Source organism: Lepidochelys kempii, chromosome 1, assembly GCF_965140265.1.
Source record: "Lepidochelys kempii isolate rLepKem1 chromosome 1, rLepKem1.hap2, whole genome shotgun sequence".
NCBI classification, from domain to species: Eukaryota; Metazoa; Chordata; order Testudines; family Cheloniidae; genus Lepidochelys; species Lepidochelys kempii.
Window position 1 is genome coordinate 153,963,361 of NC_133256.1, and position 25,481 is coordinate 153,988,841.

The following is a 25,481-nucleotide window of genomic DNA, read 5'->3' on the forward strand; positions in this document are numbered from 1 at the left end:
CAATTTTGATGAATTTTTTGTTAAAAAGTTTTCCGAGCTCCAGGGTGGACTGTCCAGTCACTTCCAGAGAGAAAGAGAGAGACTCTGATGGAAAACTTGATCTTTTCAACCTGAAAACTGCTGTTTCAACACCGTTTTGTTTCATGAAAACATTTGAAAGGTTTTGATTTTATTCCAAAGGGGAACAAAATACAAATTTTTGATGGTGACTGGAGAACAACAATTCCATTGTGTGGAAACCTTTGAGGTTTCAACATTTGTTTTCTTTCTGCACTGTAATTGGCTGAAGATGAACCTGGGCAAGAGTGAGATGATGCTCAAGAGGGAAACACTTGGAAGATCTAACTCCTACTATCACCTTGCCCTTCATTGAAGGAGTCTGCCCTTAGATTATCAAATCTTTCCATGATTTAGGGAGGCTCCTATCCCATTGTAAAATGTTGCAGTTGCAATCAGTCCTCCTGCAAATTTAACAGAGGAGACTGCTGAGAAGTATGTTCTCCAGAAAGTGTTTTGGGTTTTTTTGCATGGGCTTGCTTTAAGCCACGAGGATACATTTTCAGCCTCCTAACTATATACCTGAAATTATAATCTATAACCTTACTATAACATTACCGTAACAATTACTATAACATTACTAAAACAACCATGCTCAGTGCATTATGAGCCTTCTGAAGACACCCAACATGACAAACTTTGCATTGGATACCACACAATCATTTTATAAAGATGAACATGGGGGTGTAGGGTGTTCCCCCCCCCTTGTACAGAGCATCACAGTAAGTTTCTGCATTTCTTTAAAAAATCCAACATTGGCCAGACACAAGATCCTGGATTAGATGGACCTTTAGTCTAAATTGCTACAATTGTTAACTGTTCCTCTGAGGTGGGATATATCTCCAAGTTTTGCCGGAAAATTAACATAACTACAAGAAAGTTGCACTATTACATAGACTAGGTGTCACAGGGTGGCTGGCCCCTGTAAATGAAGTAGGTCCAGCTCCCTTGTGCCAGAACAAGTATTCCCCGTTTGGCCAATTGAGAGGGTGGGGCAGCCGCTGTGGGCTATGAAGGATGAGGAAGAGATGCAACAAGAGGACATCCCAGTGACTCAGAGCAGACTGGTTCAGTCAGGGGCAGGTGAGAGTTGCCAGAGAGTAGGGGACTGGAGGAGTCCCAGAAAGAAGCAGAAGGCGGTTGCTGGGAGAAGGCTGAAGGCAGCAAGAGGGGTTTGCTGGCTGGCATCCCCGAGCCAGGGCCAGAGGAATGAAGGCAGGAAGAGGGACGGGAACTGCCCGCTGGCTCTAACCCAGAGCCAAGGGCCAGAGAGTTCTGAAGGCAGGGGAGCAGCAGAGGCGCTCACCCGCTGATATCGCCAGGTTTGGAGAGCGGGACCCATAGGAACCATAAGAGGATCTGGGGGAGTAAGGGATGCTCCCCTGGCAAGTTCCTGCTGGAAAGAGCAGGGCTGCACTCCAGCTGGATGGCTGGGGTAGTTGTTATGGGACAAGGACAGGAGAGGAGTGTACTGAAGAGCCAGGGCATGGTGAGAGATGCCAAGGCGATATGTTGCATGTATTGTTTGGCTTATGCTGGGGGAATTCTGGACTGTGGGACTTTTGTTACGACTTGTGTGCACAGGACTCTTGTAACAAATGAACTTGCAACAAGGACTATATTTATACTTGGGAAGATGCTTTGTATTATTTCTGGGGAATCTGAAGGAGAGAAACTGAGGCAGGTGCATTTATGCCGCAGCCTGCAGCAGGAGGGCGTTCCAGGAAGGGTGCCCAGTGACACTAAATAACACTTTTCATCCAAAGAAGCTGCATTTGAAACATGTTGGCAATTTCTTTTAGCCTCTCAGGAAAGGCTAATGCCAAGCATTATGGCTATTAATAAATAATTTTTACAGCAGTGAAGACAAACTTGACTGTGAGCCTAAACGATTTTGGAATGGTGGAACTACATTTCAGAAGTGTAAATCTTGTACCAGTCTTCCCTAAGAAAGTGTAAAACTGTTCTGTTTCAAGTACCTTACATTTTCCAGGCCTACAAGCATGAAACACACATGCATGCTGTGCTCAAGAAAAACCAAGACAAAAGCAGACAGCATTCTCTTTATTCTAATTATTGATTTTGTTCTGCGCTTCCTTCTCCACCTGAGGCACTTCTGTCTGAGTTATCCCCTCTGAATTAACTCAAGTCTCATGAGTTCCCTATGCTTCTGCTGACTAACACTACACTTAAAATATTCTTGTTTTGGTATTCTTCTTACTCTTTTATGGCATTTGAACTGCAGAAAGGGAGAACTCAGACGTGTCTCCTGTGCAGAAAACTGTGATGCCTGATTTCTCATATAGCACAAGGGTATTTCAGTCTGGATAAAGAACAACAATTCTAGAACTAAAGATGCCTTGGATGCAAGCTATGTACAAGTATGTGTAAGCCATGCCTGCTCAGTGTGGCACTCTGTCCCCATATAGTAGTGGCGAGGCCAGCTAGAGGAACTGATGAGCCTGTTACAGCCCTGGCTAAGAGAAATGCATCTTTTACTCTGGCAGTAGAGGCTTATGCATTAATATCAAGAGGTCCTAGGTTTGACTCCTGCTGCCAACAACTCACCCAGGGGTGTCAGCATTACATATGCACTGCTATAATCATTCTAGTTTTAGCTTACCATGTAGGGCCATGACTACTGATGCCAAAAGCTTTCCAAAGAAAGGCCAGGCCCACAGATGAAAATAATGTGCCAGGATGTGCAAACTTTTTACCTCTTTTCATTTCTTTATATATAACCATGTGATCAAGTCAGACTGGCCTCGGAAATATAACTATAAATGTTACTCCAACTGCATATTTAATTTCACTTCTCAACATCAGTACCCAATGCCCAAAGGCATGGATTTTCAAAGGCATTTTATTCATAAACTTGTGATTTTGCCAAAAATAGAGCCTCGGTGAGAACAGCGGAAGCTGGACCTGCTTCAGTATAGGACTCTCAGCTGCTTTGAAAGGTTGATGCCATGTTATACTGTAACAGAGGATGTTGAAGAGGCTGACAGTACAAAGGGCAAATGTAACAAAACCAGGCAAACCATCAAACTTAGACACAAACGAAAAGAGAACCAAAGAACTTAAGGTAAAGTCTCACCGGCTATTACACCCCCAACCGGGGCTCTAAAAGGAAATTATTCCATTCATCTGCTTTGGAAAACAGCATTACAAATAATGCCTTGCTTAGCTAATATAAGGGCTATGGGTGCCAGTCTCCTGTGCACACCCATTCTTAGATTATATTAAGCCAGTGCTGTGGCACAAAAAGAGAAAAGTGTAGTCATGAGAGAATCATAGAAATGTAGCACAGCCACAATAGGGATTGCCTGAACTGGGGATGGAGGTTGTGCTCCAGGTACTTTCTTTGGGGAGCAAACAGACAGAGTGAGCATGGAGTAGGAAGAAGGAAGCCAGAATTCTGCCCTTTCCCCCACAGTAGAGCTTGCTGGTTACAAGGGAGAGTAATGGGAGGGTTCTCTGCTGCCCTCCACAAAGCGGTGTTGCCTATTACTGTTCCCTTCCAGCACCTAGGGGAGCCCAAATGAAACTATGCATCTCTGAGGCACAATGCCTCCTGATGCTTATGCACCACCCCCTACCATTAATAGAGTGTTGAAGAATGATGAAGCAGCCCTTTGTCTGTAAAATATTAGACGTGGAAGCACTGTGTCCCATTTGTCTGTAAAACACCATACCCATTTATCCTAAATAAAAATAATCTGTTCTTATTTCAAGACAGTGGCTTTCAACCTGTGGTCTGAGGACCCTGGGGGGTCCACAGACTCTCTCTAAGATTTCCAAAGGGGTCTGTTCCTCCATTTGAATTTTTTAGGGGTTCACAAATGAAAAAAGGTTGAAAACCACTGCTCTAAGAAATTGCATGTAATGCGCAAAGCATTCTCTGCATCATGCTACCATAGTTATTCTTTTAGCTAAACTGTCTCAACCCTGGAGACATAGGTGCTAATCCCACCACAAATGTCACCCTATAAATTGATTCATTGCTATGTATGTTTGTAAGTATGTGGTGCCCTGTACTGATTTACAGCATGTGCATAATCATACCAGTTTTCTTCCCTGCTTAAAAATGAGTGATACCATGAGTGATGTCTGATACAGCAAGGAACAAGATACTACAGAGACATGGTAAAGAGCCAGGTCAGTATGAAATTCAATCTATGTAGAAACCACACTGTTTCTCAGCTGCAGCTCTACAGAATATATCTGGAAATTTTCACTCACACAGTGAGTAAGACACCTAAAATTGTGCAGAATTTGTCACTTAATTCCTGTGCAAACATAACTCTTATTAAAGCATGCTGGCTAGCAAACCAAGCCAAGCAACACTCCTGCCGCTGTGATGAACAACTAGACCTACACATAAAATTGTATTAGAGTTGTCAAAGAATTTTATTTCTAATTAGAAAAAGGCCAGTTTGACCTACAAGCTCCATTCTCTATCTCTTCTTGTTGTTCAGGACTCCATATGTTGAGATAATTAGTTACCATAGTCATCTGTATGCTATAAATATACAGCTGGAGTAATCAATCTATTATATATATATTAATTCCATATAAAAATATGAACCAAAAAGACCACTGAAGTTGCAAAGTCAAGAATTCAGTTAGGAAATATGGTTGTCTATGCAACCTTAACTTGGCCCTCTTGCACATATGCATTAGAACAGCTTTTAATTACTTGATCAAATGATATTAATTCTAGTCCACTATGATTGTCAGTGTTTTGTAAATGGTGATATGCAGGAGTATCTCCATTTTACATGCAACATAACCAAGCACATACACTTGGAACAATCATTCTGAAAGGCAGTGGAGCTAAGTGGCTAAAACTGGGGTCTGTCATATTATAGACCTGAGTTCCATTCCCTGTTCTGCCAACAAATGACCTTGTACAAGCTCTCAGATCCTTGGTTATCTCATCTACAAAAGGTAGAGTAGGGGAAAGGATACTTGCCTGCCTCCTACAGTAGGATTATGGGGCCTTGCTTTATAATAAGCTTTTTGAAGTGCACAGAATTAATACCAATCAGTGGAAGAAGTGTTACTAGAAATCATTGCATCTGGAATCGCAAACCTTTCTATGCTTGAATAAAAATGCTTACAAAATTAAACCCATTGAAAATGTTTCCTATTTCATTCCATAAAACCCTTTTGTGGGTGTTTCTGGATTTTTTTTTCTCTTTCCTTTTCTTTTAAAGAAAAAAATGTGGGGGAGAGGCGTTTCAGTTTGGGAAAAATATCACCCTCGGTTGACTTGCTGGTAAAGAGACAGGGCCCCTGTGCAAAACCAGATAATACAGTTTATTAAAAACAGAAGAGAATGTTGGGATCAGTCAAATTTTTATGATGCTCCAGGCTCTGAAATTTGTTGGTTAAAAGCGATGCATGACACCAGATCGGCTCCAACAGGCATGTGTGAAACCCCCAGGAATCAAGCAGCAGCTCCTGTTTGAAATAAGCATTTGTCTCGTCTCCGTTTTTATGATGATGCTCAATCAGCAATATAAGGAAAAAAACAGTTATTACAATAAAGTGCAATTTAGGCTTTGCTCCAAGCAGCCTAGATTAAACAAGCTGAGTGGGTACTATGGCTGCTTATCCTGATCTCCTAGGAAACAGAAGGAAAGGACTCAGAAAGGTTCCTTCCATTCATCTGCCAATTCTAATTAATCAAAAAGCCTTGTTTGATCATGTAATTTTTTCTTATTCCTTCCATCCACACACAAACCATAAGGGCACAGTTGCCAGAGTTCAAGTGAACTTCACTGATATTTAGCATCTCTGACCAGACCTGCTCTACAGACAGCGCTGAGAGAAGCGACCACGTACGCTACAACTTTGCTTTTGCAATTTTGTCTGTACATCATGTAGCATCTTTTACCCCTGCTATAATACTTTTATTTGTTAAAAAAAAATCTAACTGTAAATTCACTCTTTGCAATCGTTGCCAGATGGCCGGCACTCGAAAGTGAAGATGTCCATTTATCCACAGGGCAGGGCCAAAGCAGACAGCACAAGAGCAAGCTTCCTACACATTTCCATCAATAAGAAAAGGAGTACTTTTGGCACCTTAGAGACTAACCAATTTATTTGAGCATAAGCTTTCGTGAGCTACAGCTCACTTCATCGGATGCATTCAGTGCCACTGCAGAGCCACTGGCCATTATCTTTGAAAACTCGTGGCGAACTGGGGAAGTCCCGGATGACTGGAAAAAGGCTAATGTAGTGCCAATCTTTAAAAAAGGGAAGAAGGAAGATCCTGGGAACTACAGGCCAGTCAGCCTCACCTCAGTCCCTGGAAAAATCATGGAGCAGGTCCTCAAAGAATCAATCCTGAAGCACTTGCATGAGAGGAAAGTGATCAGGAACAGCCAGCATGGATTCACCAAGGGAAGGTCATGCCTGACTAATCTAATTGCCTTTTACGATGAGATTACTGGTTCTGTGGATGAAGGGAAAGCAGTGGATGTATTGTTTCTTGACTTTAGCAAAGCTTTTGACACGGTCTCCCATAGTATTCTTGTCAGCAAGTTAAGGAAGTATGGGCTGGATGAATGCACTATAAGGTGGGTAGAAAGCTGGCTAGATTGTCGGGCTCAACGGGTAGTGATCAATGGCTCCATGTCTAGTTGGCAGCCGGTATCAAGTGGAGTGCCCCAAGGGTCGGTCCTGGGGCCGGTTTTATTCAATATCTTCATAAATGATCTGGAGGATGGTGTGGATTGCACTCTCAGCAAATTTGCGGATGATACTAAACTGGGAGGAGTGGTAGATACGCTGGAGGGGAGGGATAGGATACAGAAGGACCTAGACCAATTGGAAGATTGGGCCAAAAGGAATCTGATGAGGTTCAATAAGGATAAGTGTAGGGTCCTGCACTTAGGACGGAAGAACCCAATGCACAGCTACAGACTAGGGACCGAATGGCTAGGCAGCAGTTCTGCGGAAAAGGACCTAGGGGTGACAGTGGACGAGAAGCTGGATATGAGTCAGCAGTGTGCCCTTGTTGCCAAGAAGGCCAATGGCATTTTGGGATGTATAAGTAGGGGCATAGCGAGCAGATTGAGGGACGTGATCGTTCCCCTCTATTCAACATTGGTGAGGCCTCATCTGGAGTACTGTGTCCAGTTTTGGGCCCCACACTTCAAGAAGGATGTGGATAAATTGGAGAGAGTCCAGCGAAGGGCAACAAAAATGATTAGGGGACTGGAACACATGAGTTATGAGGAGAGGCTGAGGGAGCTGGGATTGTTTAGTCTGCAGAAGAGAAGAATGAGGGGGGATTTGATAGCTGCTTTAAACTACCTGAAAGGGGGTTCCAAAGAGGATGGCTCTAGACTGTTCTCAATGGTAGCAGATGACAGAACGAGGAGTAATGGTCTCAAGTTGCAGTGGGGGAGGTTTAGATTGGATATTAGGAAAAACTTTTTCACTAAGAGGGTGGTGAAACACTGGAATGCGTTACCTAGGGAGGTGGTAGAATCTCCTTCCTTAGAGGTTTTTAAGGTCAGGCTTGACAAAGCCCTGGCTGGGATGATTTAACTGGAAATTGGTCCTGCTTTGAGCAGGGGGTTGGACTAGATGACCTTCTGGGGTCCCTTCCAACCCTGATATTCTATGATTCTATGATTCCACGGTAATATCAAAAATGAAGGACAGCCAGGAGGACTGCAAAGATTTTCTACACAGATACAGAGAGCATTCTCATTAATGCAGATTGGTAGTTTCAGTGAAAGATTTTATGTAGACAGGAGTAAAGATTCTATCAACATCTATCAACAGAAAGTAATTTCAGTGACATGCCAGATAATTTGGCTCACCTGGAATTCCTCCTAGGAGTTCCCAGGCTGTGCACACTAGTGTTATTGCTGGCTCAGTCTTGAATAGGGTGCAACACACAACCTCACCCACAACCGGACAGCACTGTTGGCTAATACATAGGTGGGGACAGAGCTCCACCTTCCTCTGTCAGGCACATAGCTCCTGTGAGGGTACTAAGGGGGGAACAGGAACTGTACTTGCTGTCAAGAATCTGTCCCAACCCTGTGATGGGGATGCTCCTTGTTCCATTGATGGCCTTCCATGAACCTGTGTAGGACCTGGCCAGTCTGGCCTTTAGTGTTTTGCAAACATCTAGTGGGATTTTGGCAATTGTCACTCCATGAGGAAAGTTCCAGGTACAGTATATTTCAGAACAGAGAGACAGATATCATTTTCAGTGGTTACTGCTTGCTGTTTTCAGTGCACCAAAATAAGACAGTAGGGAGTTTAAAAGGAATAGATGTGTTGTTCCACTTATATTGATGATGTCCTGGTCTGGGGCAACATGAGAAACACGATATTATGAAAAGTTCTGATGGTGGCAAGGAGTAGGAGTTTGAGATATAATGAAGAAATGTACCATAAAAATAGCACTAGTGAGTCCACCCCAGTCTCATGGATGGACTTAGAGAAGTGAGCTCTGTCAGGCTGCTGAAACCCGGGTGTAAATGGAATGTTGTGATGTTGGTGAGTACATCTGGAAATTCACTGCAGGTGAGAATGGGAAAGACAAGGCCACAGACATGACCAAGTGCAGCTGGTGTGAAATGTGTTGGTGCAAGGGTAGACTGTTCTCTTCCTACAGGAAAGAAGCACATTTTTAAATTCAAAGTTGGAGGATCATTACTTTCAAACACACAAAACTTTTCTATACACAGATTTTATGTAGCCCAGCCTCCTAATTCCAGTCATTACACTTGGCAAAACAATTTCTATTTTGTACATGATAAAAAATTGCAGATCTGTGTTTTAAACATCAAATCTTCCTGATCATATGGGCATCGATAATGGGATTAGACCAAGTTTGAGATACAATATTAGTTAAATAAATAGGCAGATCTGTTGATAATTTGATCCTGACAAATGGTAAACCCACACCCATATTTCAATACATTTGTTTAAAGGGACACTTAAATGGTTTAGGTCCCATATTTGATATAAATTAACAGTGATGTAATCAGGTGGCAAATATTACCTGGATTTTAAATATCTTTTCTGTTTGTTTAAAAAAAACCCAACAACTGACCACCAGTAGAACACAACAGCCAACATTTTGGTAAGGCAAGTAAAACCTTTGGACAAAATTTTCTTGAATTCATATTTAGGCTCCTAAATAAAAATGGTTTGATTTTAAGAAGTGCTTAACACCCACAACTCAAGTCAATGGTATCTGCATGCACTTAGAACCTTTGAAAATTCAGTTATTTAAACAACTAAATAAAAAGCATGTATTTAGGAGCCTAATATTAGGCATGCATGTTTGAAAATTTTGGCCTACAAGTACACATTGCTTTTGCTGGCTTTTTGCAGCAGTTAAACTAACAAAAACTAGTCCCAGAGCTGTAATTATTTTTCTCAGTATGTTGATATAATGTCCTTTAGAAGACTAGCGAAGAGAGAGGTCACTTGTCACCAAAACAAAACATGCAGGGAAAGAATTATTATTTTCAAACTTCTATGAAGGTATCATAAGCAATGCAAAAGTAAGGTGGAAAAAAAAATCCTGCGGTAGAACTGGGCACTTAAAAAAGATTAAAGAGAAATAAACACAGAACCCAATCTAGATGGCAAAGCCTAATGAGGAGGGACTCACTCAGAGATAAACAAAACCTAGTCTTTTAGTTTTGAAGTACAAAGGAAGACCCATACATTATTCGAATTTAAAAAGCCTCTGAAATGAATTAAATTGACTTTAAAAGGCTTGATTTTGCTCTTGGGCACATGTAAAGGCAGTAGCTGATTTTAAAACATGCACAGGGATCCTTGCTAGAATACTGGAAAGGGAATGGAAAAAATTAGATTTCTTCCATTTCTCAAGGAACACATCTTCCAGAATTTGAGTAGGTTTGGCTTGCACTACAAAGTTTGGGTTAGTATTTGGATCTGAACCCACTTAGAGCTGACAGACTTTTGGACATTTTGAACTTTTGGAGTTCAGCTTACAGGACAGAACTTCAATCAAAAAAGTTTCAGTATCACCTAGATTCCAGGGCGCAGACGAGTATATTTTCCATTTGTCACCATCTAGACTGGCCTCCAATGCTTGCATTGCTTCTGGAATAATGCGGGAAAAAGCTTTGGGAGGTTGTATGGTAAAAGACAAGAGATCTGTGAGAAGTATACTTAGGCACTGTATAAATAAGAACCAAGAAATCCAATTGCAGGAAGCCAAGATTATGAAATAGATTTAGCTGCACCAGAGAAGCTACTGGCCAGTGCATGTGCTTTCTGTCTCACGTACAAGATCCAACCTATTTAATTGTAATAAGGTGTTTATTTATAATACACTGTGACAAACGGTTTTATTTTTATGAGTATGATGCATGCCTCTGTGTGCGTTTATGCTGGGTTACTTGCTATGGAGTCAGATCAAGAGGAGTTGTTACAGAAACTGAGCAGAAGATGTACAACAATGGTCTAAATAAGTAACATCCCAGCAAAAATTCAAACACAACAGCCAGGTTCAAAGCTTTGAAGAGGCAACTCCTCTGCTGAATCCTGGAAACATAGCTGTTATGCCAAAGCTGAGAACAGAAAAATCAAAAGGAACACTATAACACTAGAAAACCTCAAAGACCTTAGAAAAAGGAGGGGGTCTGGGTGAGCTGCAAGGGACTTCCCAGGGTGTCAGTGAAAAGATGACAGGTTGGCAATCACAGAGACAGAGGGAGGTTAGCTGCAAGGGCAAAGAGGGACCTCCACACTAAACAACGATCAACCACCAAGTCAGGCAAGACTTATACATTTTGGCTTTGCAAAAAGAAAAGGAGTACTTGTGTCAAATAAATTGGTTAGTCTCTAAGGTGCCACAAGTACTCCTTTTCTTTTTGCGAATACAGACTAACACGGCTGTTACTCTGAAACCTGTCATTTTGGCTTTGATTTACTTTCTTGATCCAACACACCTAAATATCATACTCCTGTTTTCTAATTAATAATGGCTTGTTTTGAAAAGGTCGTCCTGTGTCACCGAAAATATCTGCTGGTTGCATACCTCCAAGGGAGAGAAAGTCTCCCACAGGGTTCCAAGCTACTTTAGATCTGCTGAAAAAGCCACAGTGAGACACAGAGGTGCTGAAGCCACAGACCCAATCTCAAAGTAGCAGAATCACAGGGCCCTTCCTTGAGAAAAGTGGAAGCCCGGGGCCTATCACCAAGAGAGAGACACTTCCAGAAAAACTGTTTAAAGACCAGCGGCAGGTGCAGCCCTGTGGCTCTGTGACAATAATATTATAACAATATTTTCCCATTGCTGGATAAATGTAGAGGTGAATGGAAAAAAATAATCATGGTGAAATAAAAACATTTACTTTTAAAGAAAAAATTATTTAACCCAATACAGCATTTGATATCTCATCAATTTTATTTTTCTTATAATATAAAAGATTCATTATGTACATTCTGTCCTATGGTCTCATGGATGCTAATTCAGCAGTAACAACTGTTCAGCGTCAGCATAAAAAGCTGCATCACTGGCTTTGAGAACAGGCTTATTTTTCATAAGAATCAAGGAGGAAAAACAGTTGAGAAAAATCTATGAGTGCAGATCTTTTGTTGCAGTTACTGCTTAAGTCCCTTGAATTTTTGTTTAAACTTTGATTAGCATCAGAAATCCTGAAACTTGACTGGCTGACACATTTCACCTGTTCACAAGAGCATATAACAATAGCTTTTCACAGTGTTTTACTCATGTGCGTAACATTAAATTTGAAGCTCATTTCCACAGGAGCAGCTGCAAAACTTGGAAAGTCTCTCCTCTGGGAAGATGCACCATGGTTCCATGTTTAACAGGTGGAAGGATGCTCTTTTGGGTCAGAGCATAGGACAAGGACTCAGAAAATCTGTGCTTTTACCAGATCTGCCACACAGATGTCTTGTTTCAGATCTTGGACAAGTCATTTGGAACCTGGTTGCACAAGCTTTTGAGCACCCTCAAGTCCCAGGGCACTCAGCACCTCGTGAGATCAGAGCATTACCTACTCTGTATTATAGTTCCCCCATTGGTAAAACTGGCCTAATATTTGACTCGTAAAGTTTAATTCTTAGTCCAAAATTTTCTGAAGTGGCCACTGTCTTAGTTGTGCCCAACTTGAGACACCTTGGGCCTGATTTTCATGAGTGCTGAGCATCCACAGCTTCTCCTAACTTCAGCGGCAGTTGTGAGTGTTCAGCACTTCTGAAAGTCAGGCCCCAGGCAGCTCAAGCAGTGCACCAAAAAAAAAAAAAAAAAGTCACCTGGAGTCAGTGATCACTGTCAAAAAAGTTGACTTTAGAGTTTGACCCATTTTGAGATCTTTTAATTGAAGGCACGATATGTAAGCACAAATCGTTACTTAAAACTTCGTAAGTGGGTTAATTAGCAGGACATGTTTATAGTACTTTGCTACCAATTTTTTTTTTTTTTTAAGAGGCAATACAGGAGATAGTACTTCTAAACTACTACATGCTACAAGGGGCCACAGCAATGGTTCCCTCAACCCACCCAGCAATATTGTTTACCTGTCCATCTATACTCTCAGCCCAGCAGAAGCAGCTGTCCTATCTCGGGGCCTCTCCTTCTGCCCCTCCACCCCCACGAACATGATACAGTTCTGTGGTGACCTAGAATCCTATTTTCGACGTCTCCGACTCAAAGAATATTTCCAAAATACCTCTGAACAACATACTAATCCACAGAGGCCTCCCTTCCAACATTACAAAAAGAAGGCTTCTAGGTGGACTCCTCCTGAAGGTTGAGACAGCAGACTGGACTTCTACATAGAGTGCGTCCGCCAATGTGCACGGGCTGAAATTGTGGAAAAACAGCATCACTTGCCCCATAACCTCAGCCGTGGAGAACACAATGCCATCCACAGCCTCAGAAACAACTCTGACATCATAATCAAAAAGGCTGACAAAGGAGGTGCTGTTGTCATCATGAATAGGTAGGAATATGAACAAGAGGCTGCTCGGCAGCTCTCCAACACCACTTTCTACAAGCCATTACCCTATGATCCCACTGAGAGTTACCAAAAGCAACTACAGCATTTGCTCAACAAACTTCCTGAAAAAGCACAAGATCAAATCCGCACAGACACACCCCTGGAACCCCGACCTGGGATATTCTATCTACTACCCAAGATCCATAAACCGGAAATCCTGGGCGCCACATCATCTCAGGCATTGGCACCCTGACAGCAGGATCGTCTGGCTATGTAGACTCCCTCCTCAGGCCCTACGCTACCAGCACTCCCAGCTACCTTCGAGACACCACTGACTTCCTGAGGAAACTACAATCCATCGGTGATCTTCCTGATAACACCATACTGGCCACTATGGATGTAGAAGCCCTCTACACCAACATTCCACACAAAGATGGACTACAAGCCGTCAAGAACACTATCCCCGATAATGTCACAGCTAACCTGGTGGCTGAACTTTGTGACTTTGTCCTTACCCATAACTATTTTACATTTGGGGACAATGTATACCTTCAAATCAGCGGCACTGCTATGGGTACCCGCATGGCCCCACAGTATGCCAACATTTTTATGGCTGATTTAGAACAACGCTTCCTCAGCTACCGTCCCCTAACGCCCCTACTCTACTTGCGCTATATTGATGACATCTTCATCATCTGGACCTATGGAAAAGAAGCCCTTGAGGAATTCCACCATGATTTCAACAATTTCCATCCCACCATCAACCTCAGCCTGGTCCAGTCCACACAAGAGATCCACTTCCTGGACACTACAGTGCTAATAAACAATGGTCACATAACCACCACCCTATACCGGAAACCTACTGACCGCTATTCCTACCTACATGCCTCCAGCTTTCACCCTGACCACACCACACGATCCATCGTCTACAGCCAAGCTCTGCAATACAACCGCATTTGCTCCAACCCCTCAGACAGAGGCAAACACCTACAAGATCTCTATCAAGCATTCTTACAACTACAATACCCACCTGCGGAAGTGAAGAAACAGATTGATAGAGCCAGAAGAGTTCCCAGAAGTCACCTACTACAGGACAGGCCTAACAAAGAAAATAACAGAACGCCACTAGCCGTCACCTTCAGCCCCCAACTAAAACCCCTCCAACGCATTATTAAGGATCTACAACCTATTCTGAAGGATGACCCAACACTCTCACAAATCTTGGGAGACAGGTCAGTCCTTGCCTACAGACAGCCCCCCAACCTGAAGCAAATACTCACCAACAATCACATACCACACAACAGAACCACTAACTCAGGAACCTATCCTTGCAACAAAGCCCCGTTGCCAACTGTGCCCACATATCTATTCAGGGGACACCATCACAGGGCCTAATAACATCAGCCACACTATCAGAGGCTTGTTCACCTGCACATCCACCAATGTGATATATGCCATCATGTGCCAGCAATGCCCCTCTGCCATGTACATTGGTCAAACTGGACAGTCTCTACGTAAAAGAATAAATGGACACAAATCAGATGTCAAGAATTATAACATTCATAAACCAGTTGGAGAATGCTTCAATCTCTCTGGTCACACAATTACAGACATGAAGGTCACTATCTTACAACAAAAAAAACTTCAAATCCAGACTCCAGCGAGAAACTGCTGAATTGGAATTCATTTGCAAATTGGATACTATTAATTTAGGCTTAAATAGAGACTGGGAGTGGCTAAGTCATTATGCAAGGTAGCCTATTTCCCCTTGTTTTTTCCTACCCCCCCTCCCCAGACGTTCTGGTTAAACTTGGATTTATGCTGGAAATGGCCCACCTTGATTATCATGCACATTGTAGGGAGAGTGGTCACTTTGGATGGGCTATTACCAGCAGGAGAGTGAGTTTGTGTGGGGGGGGGGGCGCGGAGGGTGAGAAAACCTGGATTTGTGCTGGAAATGGCCCAACTTGGTTATCATACACATTGTAAGGAGAGTGATCACTTTAGATAAGATATTACCAGCAGGAGAGTGGGGTGGGAGGAGGTATTGTTTCATGGTCTCTGTGTATATAATGTCTTCTGCAGTTTCCACAGTATGCATCCGATGAAGTGAGCTGTAGCTCACGAAAGCTTATGCTCAAATAAATTGGTTAGTCTCTAAGATGCCACAAGTACTCCTTTTCTTTTTGCGAATACAGACTAACACGGCTGTTACTCTGAAACCTACTTCTAAACTGGTGACATCCCCACAGAAATAAAAAAAAAGCAACTTACAACAATCTACACCAATCAACGTTGGTGTGGTTTAGAGATGCATTCTATCTTACCTTGACATGGTGAATAAGATGTTCTACTTCATTCACTTTATATGTCTCTATTCCTAGCTCCTTAGACAACCGCAGGATGCGATTTTGTGTTGGCCCCACGTATGCTCCTCCAAGGTCCACATACTGGACTTGCTTATTCTGGTTTCCCAAAAAAAACAAAAGAAGGAAGATAAGCCCTTTGCAATCAATCATGAGATAAACAATGTAATCCAGAGGAACTATTTATGTTAATTGAGTATTTGAGGCCAGATTCCCTGCCCTCTGCCCCTGACCAGGAAAAAACCTGCAAGAGGAAGCCACAGAGGTGAAAACTCTGCATTGGTTCTCTTCAGAGACATTTCTCCAGCGCATCTCTCCAAGGGGATATTTTGCTACATACATAGTCATCTTTTCCTTCCATGCAGAACAGGTGGGAGGGGAGGTGTGATAACCCCAGAACCTGCAAATATCCTGGAAAATTCTGTCGCCACAGAAACCCCATACTTTTTCTCGCCCCTGGTTCTGCACTGTCAAGGACTTTCCTACCTGCCACTGCCCTGGAATTCTACCCTCATGAGGGGTTCTTCAGTATGCAGGAGGCTCTGCTCAAATAATCAGTGCAATAATTTAGATAATATGTGTGGGGATAATTACCCTTGCAGTGAAAGTTCTTCCTCCAACTCTGTCACGGGCTTCCAACACCACAACACTCAGCCCTGACTCAGTCAGCAACTTGGCTGCTGACAGACCTAAAGGACAAATGAGAAACAACACTGAACAACTCCGCACAGTGGATTCTGTAGCCTGCATGGCTTCTAGACAGTCAGTAGTCAGCACCCCCAGCCATTTAGTAAGAGGTGTCATGAATTTTGACTATAAAGAGCTTGTAAGGGGGGGGAAAAAATCCCAAAAGGCAACTAAAGGTGTATATAAAATAAGATAGTGGTCACATTTTCACATGTTCCAAGCACCTTCAGCTCCCAGTGGCTTCAACTGGGGCAGAGTGAGCTTAGCCCCTCTGAAAGGCAGCTCTAGCTGGGTGAAAATGAGAGAAACAGTCATTTTGTTGTACACGGAACACACATACATGTGCAGTTCTCTGCAGGGGGGGAAAGCATTTTATTCTCTAATTCTGTTCTTTAATTTCTGAAAGTGTTGTCTTTTTTTTTAAACCCGCCAGGTAAAATGGACGGAGTCAAGTTTATACAGGCCTAGTATCAGAGGGGCAGACGGGTTAGTCTGTATCCACAAAAACAACGCGGTGGGTCTGGTGCCACCAGACACCTCGTTGTTTTTACGGTCTAAAGATCCCTCTGGAAACAAACAGATTGGAGCTCTGAAAAATGCAGTGTCCATCATAACAGACCATTATTAAATCTGCCAAAACAAGAATCAATGATATTATTAATCATTTATATTACAATAGCATCCAAAGGCTCCAATTAGGAATGGGGCTTAATCTGCTTATCATGCTGATGTAGTGTCAGTATTGTCTGTTGTTGTCTTCTGCTCTCTCCCCAGCTACTTGTTGCATCCACCCTGTTGTCTCTCATCTCATACATAGATTCTAAGTTCTTTGGGGCAGGAATCATCTTTTTGTCATGTGTCTGTACAGCACCTAGCACAACACGACCCAAATCCATGATGGGAGCCACTAGATGCCACTGTAATAAATAATAATTATACCTAGCTCTTATATATCACTTTTCATTAATAGATTTCAAAGCACTTTACAAAAGAAGGTAAATATAATTACCCAGATTTTATTAATAATGATAATGCTGAATGAAGAGACAATCTTTTGCCCAGAGAACTTAGAACCTAAACGATACACATACAGCCAAAAGGTTGGGGACAATGATATAACTTCGAAATAAATTAACATGGCATCATTTAGTTAGCTACATTTTGCGGGGGGGGGGGGGTGTGAGAAAGCTGTTTTAAAATGCAATAAGAGTTGCAATGGGGAAAACATACAAACGGTAACCCTGTTTCTGGACCAAATTCAGAATTTTACCTTTTGTGTGGACTCAGGGGTTATTTTTTAAACTCCTATGAACAGAGTGAGCAAGTATTGACTCCATAAAGCAAAGTCCAGGAAAAAATCTCTTATGTGGTGTGAAATCTTGTTAGCTGTTCAGAACTGTACACATTTCAGCACAGCTGCTGGTTTACCGGTCATTTTTTCTTGGAGTGCAAACAAAACACCATCCCTTTAACTTTGCCTAAGATTTTAGAGTTTAGACAAACAGATCAACATAAAGGAACGGGTCTAAAAATATGACTAATGCCCTTATTGTTCAGATTTCTTCTGCAGGATATTTTATATTAAAATGGTATTTTTTCCAGAGAGATTTCTACATACTCATTGTTATGTAAGGAACAGTGCAGATTTCACCTAAGAAAAAAAGCACCAGCTATCTTTTTTCACCAATTCAGAGGACAATAATTTAGTGCAGCTTCCATTACAGACTTGCTTAGTTCAAAAGAAAAGAGTTTTTCTACATCCAATTCACATAATGAAAAAGACATACTGAGTGCTGCCATGGTAATGCAGTAGCCTTAACTCTGATTCCTCCATGAGGATCAATACCTAGAAAATTAATACACACAATAAAGAAGCAAAGAGGACAGGTCTTATCTGAAGCCTCAGACTCCTCCTACCAGCTTCCTTAAAATAAGACAAATAAGACTGACAAGTGAGACAACAAAAGTGGTGATCTTTTGTCAGTTGTTCAAAGCATAGAGATAGGTTCAAACTTTGTCCAATGCAGAATCCAAACTCAGATCTGATTCAAATTTTTCCACTGCCCCCCACTCTGTCTGAGATAAAAAGAAGCCCCAGAGACAAGCACACCTGAACTTTGGGGTGTTCTAAAGTGGATCCAAATTTTAGAGCTCAGATCCAACTTTATCCAGAGCCAGTATACATTTCATTAGGATTGTAAAACTCTTTCAATTTTAAACCTTAGTATTCCTATGAGAATTGTATTGCAAAACACAGGATAAGTTGAACCTCCAGTACTTTCTAAATGATATTTACGGCATTTCCGTATAGTTTCTGTGTATTGAGGAAAGCCTATTGTTGTTCCTTGGATTGTTAAAGCTGCATACAACAGGTCAGTCATGACTTTCCTTCTCCCTCAAACTAAGCTCAACAACTCTGCAGCATACTAAGTCTCCAATACTACCATTGTCTATGAAGGAGTAAATGGATCATTTTTTAAAATCTCTCTTCAGGTTCATTTATCTCTTTCTGCAGAAAATCACATGGAAATGGGTTCCTGGGGGAAGCAAAAATATCTTCCTACAGGGACACTTTGACAAATAATTTGAAGAGGGGTCAACATGCACACATTCTTCCCCCACAAACCAAACAGTGGATTATCTCTTCAGATCCTGAGGATTATCAGGGAATCCACAGGAAAACAAGGCCACCTGCATGAAGCCCTTGTGTCCATCAACATCAGCTCTTCGGCTACCAAGATTTCATTTGCCATAGCAGCCCACAAGATGGGGGAGTTCTGAAACATGGAGGACCATGGATTCTATTTTAAGCTCTTTGATGGCCCCCATTGTCATATTACCTGAGCATGGCACAAGCTGTAAGGTATTTATCCTCACAAATCCCTTGCGAGGTAAGGAAGTGTTAGTATCTCTATCTGTAAGATGGGGAACTAAAGCACACAGAGCCTAAGTGACTAGCCCACAGTCACAGAGCAGAAACTTGAACCCCTGTCTCCAGAGTCCCAGACTACTGCCTTAACCACTTGCCCATCCTTCTTCTCTGATACTCGACAGACCTTTGAGGTTTGGGACATCAACCCCACAGTCCTTCCCTTGGCTCTCCTCTTCTTCCAACAGCACAAGGATTTCAGGAATATGATAATCTCCTTCCATTCCTTCCAGTAATATCCATACCACAAGTTTTTAATGTGAGAGTTGTTTTTTCAACAGTCAATTCTTCCAGGTAAGTGTGTTTTCTGGAATCAGTAATCTTTTCATGGCATGAAGGCCACACACACACACACACACACAACAGTAACACCTAGAGGCCACACCCAAGATCAGGGCCCCGTTGTGCTAGGCACTACACAGAGACAGGCCCTCCCTTGAAGATTTTACAATCTAAACAGACAAAATGATGACGGATTATCATCCCCATGTCATAGATGGGGAAGTAAGGCAAAGAAAGATTAAGTGATTTGCCGTTCACCATGCAAAGTGTGCCTATTAGAGGTGGCAACAGAAGCCACATTTCTCAAATTCCAGTCCAATACCTTAGCCACAAGATCATCTTTCCCTTCTGTCTCTCACACAGTCTTCTAAAGATTTAGCATTTTCATGGTTGTTAATTAATAGGAACATAGGAACTGCAAGACTGGATCATACCAGTGGTCCATCTAATCCACTGTTCTGTCTCTGGCTGTGGCCAGTACAAGATGCTTCAGAGAATGTAGGATAATCTGGCTCCCACATTAGGTCTCACCCTGATCTCTAATATTTAGCGTTCCTGATCTATCTTCTTTATACCTTTCTTTATTTTATCATGTCCTATCATCAGTCTCCTTTCTAAGGTAAACAATCTCTAATGTCTGTAACTTGAAAATTATCAACAAATTCCTCAGTTTTAATTCTTCTGGGACCTAAGTAGTGCTGCCCCTGCTTCCTGCCATGGGTGCTGGGGGGAAATCTGCAGCAAGAAGCCAGCCAGAGATTCCAGCCAGTAGGAGCAGAAGCAGCCAAAGGAGGACTCTCTGGAACTCTGGACATTTGGAGAACTTTCTACAGTTATGATTGGACTTTCTCTGTCCTTACTTCAACCCTCCCCCAAAGTCTCTTCAATTCAGCTTCACTCCACACATGCCCCTCTTCCTTCTTGTCCCCTCACTCCTTTCCCTTGAATGTCCCCTCTTCCTTCCCTTTAGCTGACCCAGCCTTAAGTAACCCCGCCGCCCAAAAGAGGAACTAGCATGTCATTTGCTGCCACCACAGAGTTTACTCTGCTTGTATGTTCTACCCCTTCCCCCACCTTGTGTTCTGTCTTGTCTATTTAGATTTGAAGCTCTTTGGGGCAGGAACTGTCTGCTACTCTGAGTTTGTACAGTGCCTCGCACAATGAGATCCTGTTCTTGGTTGACCCTCAAGCACAACTGTAATAAACATGAATCATAGAATATCAGGGCTGGAAGGGACCTCAGGAGGTCATCTAGTCCAACCCCCTGCTCAAAAGCAGGACCAATCCCCAATTAAATCATCCCAGCCAGGCCTTTGTCAAGCCTGACCTTAAAAACTTCTAAGGAAGGAGATTCCACCACCTCCCTAGGCAATGCATTCCAGTGTTTCACCACCCTCCTAGTGAAAAAGGTTTTCCTAATATCCAACCTAAACCTCCCCCACTGCAACTTGAGACCATTACTCCTTGTCCTGTCCTCTTCTACCACTGAGAATAGTCTAGAACCATCCTCTCTGGAACCACCTCTCAGGTAGTTGAAAGCAGCTATCAAATCCCCCCTCATTCTTCTCTTCTGCAGACTAAACAATCCCAGTTCCCTCAGCCTCTCCTCATAAGTCATGTGTTCCAGACCCCTAATCATTTTTGTTGCCCTTCGCTGGACTCTTTCCAATTTATCCACATCCTTCTTGTAGTGTGGGGACCAAAACTGGACACAGTACTCCAGATGAGGCCTCACCAATGTCGAATAGAGGGGGACGATCACGTCCCTCGATCTGCTCACTATGCCCCTACTTATACATCCCAAAATGCCATTGGCCTTCTTGGCAACAAGGGCACACTGCTGACCCATATCCAGCTTCTCGTCCACTGTCACCCCTAGGTCCTTTTCCGCAGAACTGTTGCCTAGCCATTCGGTCCCTAGTCTGTAGTTGTGCATTGGGTTCTTCCGTCCTAAGTGCAGGACCCTGCACTTATCCTTATTGAACCTCATCAGATTTCTTTTGGCCCAATCCTCCAATTTGTCTAGGTCCCTCTGTATTCTATCCCTGCCCTCCAGCGTATCTACCACTCCTCCCAATTTAGTATCATCCGCAAATTTGCTGAGAGTGCAATCCAAACCATCCTCCAGATCATTTATGAAGATATTGAACAAAACCGGCCCCAGGACCGACCCCTGGGGCACTCCACTTGACACCGGCTGCCAACTAGACATGGAGCCATTGATCACTAGCCGTTGAGCCCGACAATCTAGCCAACTTTCTACCCACCTTATAGTGCATTCATCCAGCCCGTACTTCTTTATGATTAATAAATAAGAACCACAATAACAGGAGAAAGAATAAATGCCAGTCAATCAGATGTTCTTATTGCCTCATAAATACCAGCCAAAGGTAATAAACATCAAATGCATCTTTAACAACTTCCCAGGCCAATCTAAAATGGCATGTTGAGAGTGAGGAAAATGCACTGGTCATACTTGTCCTGTACTATTCCCTGAAATCACCGGAAGCTCATCATACATAGATGCATAGATCTCTGCAGTTGGATCTCCCTAGATCTTTTCCTCCCCTAAATAAAAAAGAAGTATGGATTTTAATGAATAAACAGCAAAGATTACAATTGGGAAAAAGAAAAAAAATCTAGGAATCCAGCAAGGAAAACCCTGACAGTTTTCACACTGCTTCCAAGGGTTAGTCCCGGTACTGTACACACAACAGGTATTGATAACAGTAAAACCAAAAACCCATCATAATGTTTGTAAAGGTAAATTGAGGAAATCCTCTCAAAGGAGCTAGTGCTTTCAAAGACCTCACCCCAGATATCACTCCCACTGATGCACAGGCTAGGGTTCTACTGGTGAAGATGGTAAAACCCGTGCAGCAGAGCTACTCTATTTACCGCTGATCTCTGGGCAGGGGAACAAGCTGGTTGTGTATTTGGTTGTCATAGTAATAGCACCTTGTTGTTGCTATGGCAACTGAGTTCGATTATTAGGGGATAGCCCAGCCAGTTTTGGCTGGTTTGGTCAGTTCAGTGTGTGGAAAATAAATGACTGCTTTCATGGCTCAGAGCTCTCTGTGTCTCAAGTGATTTCTTCCTAAAACTGCTGCCCCCAAGGATACAACAAAGTGGCGACGAGGGTGGGATCCCTGTGCTGCCCCAGCAACAGAAGGAAGTAGAAGTCAAGGTAGAAAAAAAAAAAACCTACCAAAATCTTTTAGCTGTTGGAAGGGCGGGTGAGAACTGGCTTGTTGGCACTGACTGTGAAACCTGAAACTAAAACCATGGCTACACTTACAGGGCCACTGGAACCTTTTGAAGAGAAAATAGTGCAATGGCATGTGTATACTGAGCATTTTGAGCTTTTTGTTATTGCAAATGACATTACAGCAGAGAAGAAGGTGCCAATATTCCTAACTGTTGTGGGGGCTAAAACCTACTCCCTGCTACGCAGCTTACTACACCCTGTTAAGCCAGAGACCAAATCTTACAGTGACATTGTGGAAATCCTGGGGTCCCATTTCCCCCCAAGACCACTGGTAATTGCTGAAAGATATAGGTTCCACAAAAGAGACCGAAAAGAAGATGAAACAGTTGTACAATTTGTAGCAACTTTATAAAGGCTAGCAGAACACTGTGAATTTAAGGAGATGTTAAATGATGCCCTGTGTGACAGGTTAGTGTGTGGCCTGTACAGTGAAGCTATACGGAAGCGCCTATTGACAGAGGCTCAGCTTACCTTACAGAAGGCTGTTGATATTGCAGTCTCCATGGAAAGTTCATCTCACAGTTAGCCGCACTGCTAAAACCACTTCACGAACTCCTTGAGTAGAACAAGACCTGGAAGTGGACTGAAGCCTGTAATGTTGCATTTAACAAAGCTAAAGATGCATTGCTAAATTCTGAAGTTCTAACGCACTTTGATCCATCCTTACCCTTACAATTGGCCTGTGATGCCTCCCCTTATGGAGTGGGTGCAGTCGTATCACACATTATGCCTTCGGGAGAAGAGAGACCTATTGCTTTTGCTTCACACACTCTAAGCAAAGCAGAAACTAACTATGCCCAAATCAAACGTGAGGCATTGGGAATCATTTTTGGAATTCGGAAGTTTCATCAGTACCTGTTTGGGCGGAAGTTTACTCTTCTTACAGACCATCGACCTCTGACGTCAATTTTTGGACCCTACGCAGGCATTCCCCCATTAGCTGCTAGTTGTATGCAATGTTGGGCATTGTTACTTTCAGTGCACACATATGAAATCAAATATCGGAAATCCACTCTGCACGGCAATGCAGATGGTCTCTCAAGGTTGCCTTTGCCAGTCAAACATCAAGATACTGCCCAAAAGGAAATCTTCTACTTTGAACACAGAGAATACACCCATCACTGCTACTCAGATAAAGAAGGCAACTCACGTTGACCCAGTATTGTCCCAAGTCATGGACCTGGTGATGCATGGAAAATCTCGATGAACTTCTCCAGTCTCACCCGACCTTGTTACCTACATGTCCAGGAGGACGGAGTTATTGATCCGATCTGGTTGTTTGTTGTGGGGGAGATATGTCATTATCCCACCACCACTGAGATCACAGATGTTAGAACAGCTACATTCTGGTCACTGTGGAATAGTGCGCATGAAGGAAATTGCATGAAGCTATTTTTGGTGGCCTGGATTGGACAGTGCTATTGAAGAGAAAGCAAGAGCTTGTATGTCATGTCAGGGTGTCAGGAATGCACCCCCGTGCGTGCCCCTACACCCATGGGACTGGCCTGAAAACCCGTGGCAACGTATTCATGTTGACTTTGCTGGCCCCCTTGAAGGAAGCATGTTCTTGGTGGTGGTGGATGCCCATTCTAAATGGCCAGAAGTCTCTATAATGCAGTCCACTACTGCAGAGAGTACTATCCAACAACTACGGGGACTCTTTAGTCGTTTCGGTCTGCCAGAACAACCTGTGAGCGACAACGGACTGCAGTTCATCTCTCAGGAGTTTCAAAATTTTATGAAGGCAAATGGGATACACCAAATCACTTCAGCACCATATCATCCATCCACCAATGGATCAGCTGAAAGATTTGTACAGACAATGAAACAAGCTTTGAAATCAGCAAGGGAACACCACTTCATTCAAAAGCGTCTGGACACCTTCTTATTTTCCTACAGAAACACACCTCATGCAACAACCAAGGCATCCCTGGCCTTTCTAATGATGGGATGACAGCTGCGCACTTGCTTTGATCTGCTGAAACCTTCTGAATGCAGACAAACTGTGCAATGTCAGCAGCAATAGCAAGTCATCAGACGTGCACCCAGAGCAAAAGACCGAACCTTTAGCTCGGGACAGCCAGTTTTGGCTCGGAATTATACTTCTGGAACTAAATGGGTCCCTGCCACGATCATCGCTCAAACAAGACCTGTTTCCTACACAGTCCAGACTGCAGAGAATCTCATCTGGCAGCAACATGTAGATCAGCTGTTGCCAGGTCACGCCAGTCCTCAGGACACGTCTTCAGTTGAGTTGTCTGACTTCACCTCTTCTGGTGAGACATTGAATCAAGAATCGCCTGTTCCTGACTGTTCTCCTCCATTACTGCCGGCAGCTGAGATACGCCCTTGCCCGGAACAAGCTGATACCACCTCCTCACCTGTTTGCGCTATGAACCCTGAGCCCGTTGTCAGGCCTGCGCCCAAGGTACTTTCGGGTGCAGCAACACCAGAAGTTCGCCATAATCCACCTAGAGACAGAAGACCTCCTCAATGGCTGGATCTTTAGCTAAGGCAAACCCATGATTATGGGGCAACATAGTCCCCAGGGGTTATCCAGGAATGGAGGCAGTCTACCATCCTTCTCTAGTTTAGTGTTTGTTTTATTTAGGGGATGTTCTTATTAAAGGGGGAGGAATATGTTGTGTAATTGGTTGTCATGGTAATAGCACCTTGTTGCTATGGCAACTGAGTTCGATTATTAGGGGATAGCCCAGCCAGTTTTGGCTGGTTGGTTAGTTCAGTGTGTGGAAAATAAATGGCTGCTTTCATGGCTCACAGCTCTCTGTGTCTCAAGTGATTTCTTCCTAAAGCTGCTGCCCCCAAGAATACAACAAAGCTGGCTAAAGAAAATTACAGCTCCCTACATGACATGTCTTCCCTGAGCTACCCCAAGGAGCCTATAACTA

At 43.0% G+C, this 25,481-nt stretch overlaps 1 protein-coding gene across 1 annotated transcript in view; it reads right to left on the reverse strand.

The window, feature by feature from the left end:
• LOC140916959 (amine oxidase [flavin-containing] B-like) overlaps window positions 1-25,481 on the reverse strand; it is a 76,397-nt gene that overhangs the window by 24,090 nt on the left and 26,826 nt on the right. The window contains exons 2-3 of the mRNA XM_073358858.1: window positions 16,001-16,095; window positions 15,368-15,505 (exon numbers count right to left, since the gene is read on the reverse strand). Coding sequence (XP_073214959.1) covers window positions 15,368-15,505; window positions 16,001-16,095 — 233 coding nt within the window. The remainder of the gene's footprint in view (window positions 1-15,367; window positions 15,506-16,000; window positions 16,096-25,481) is intronic.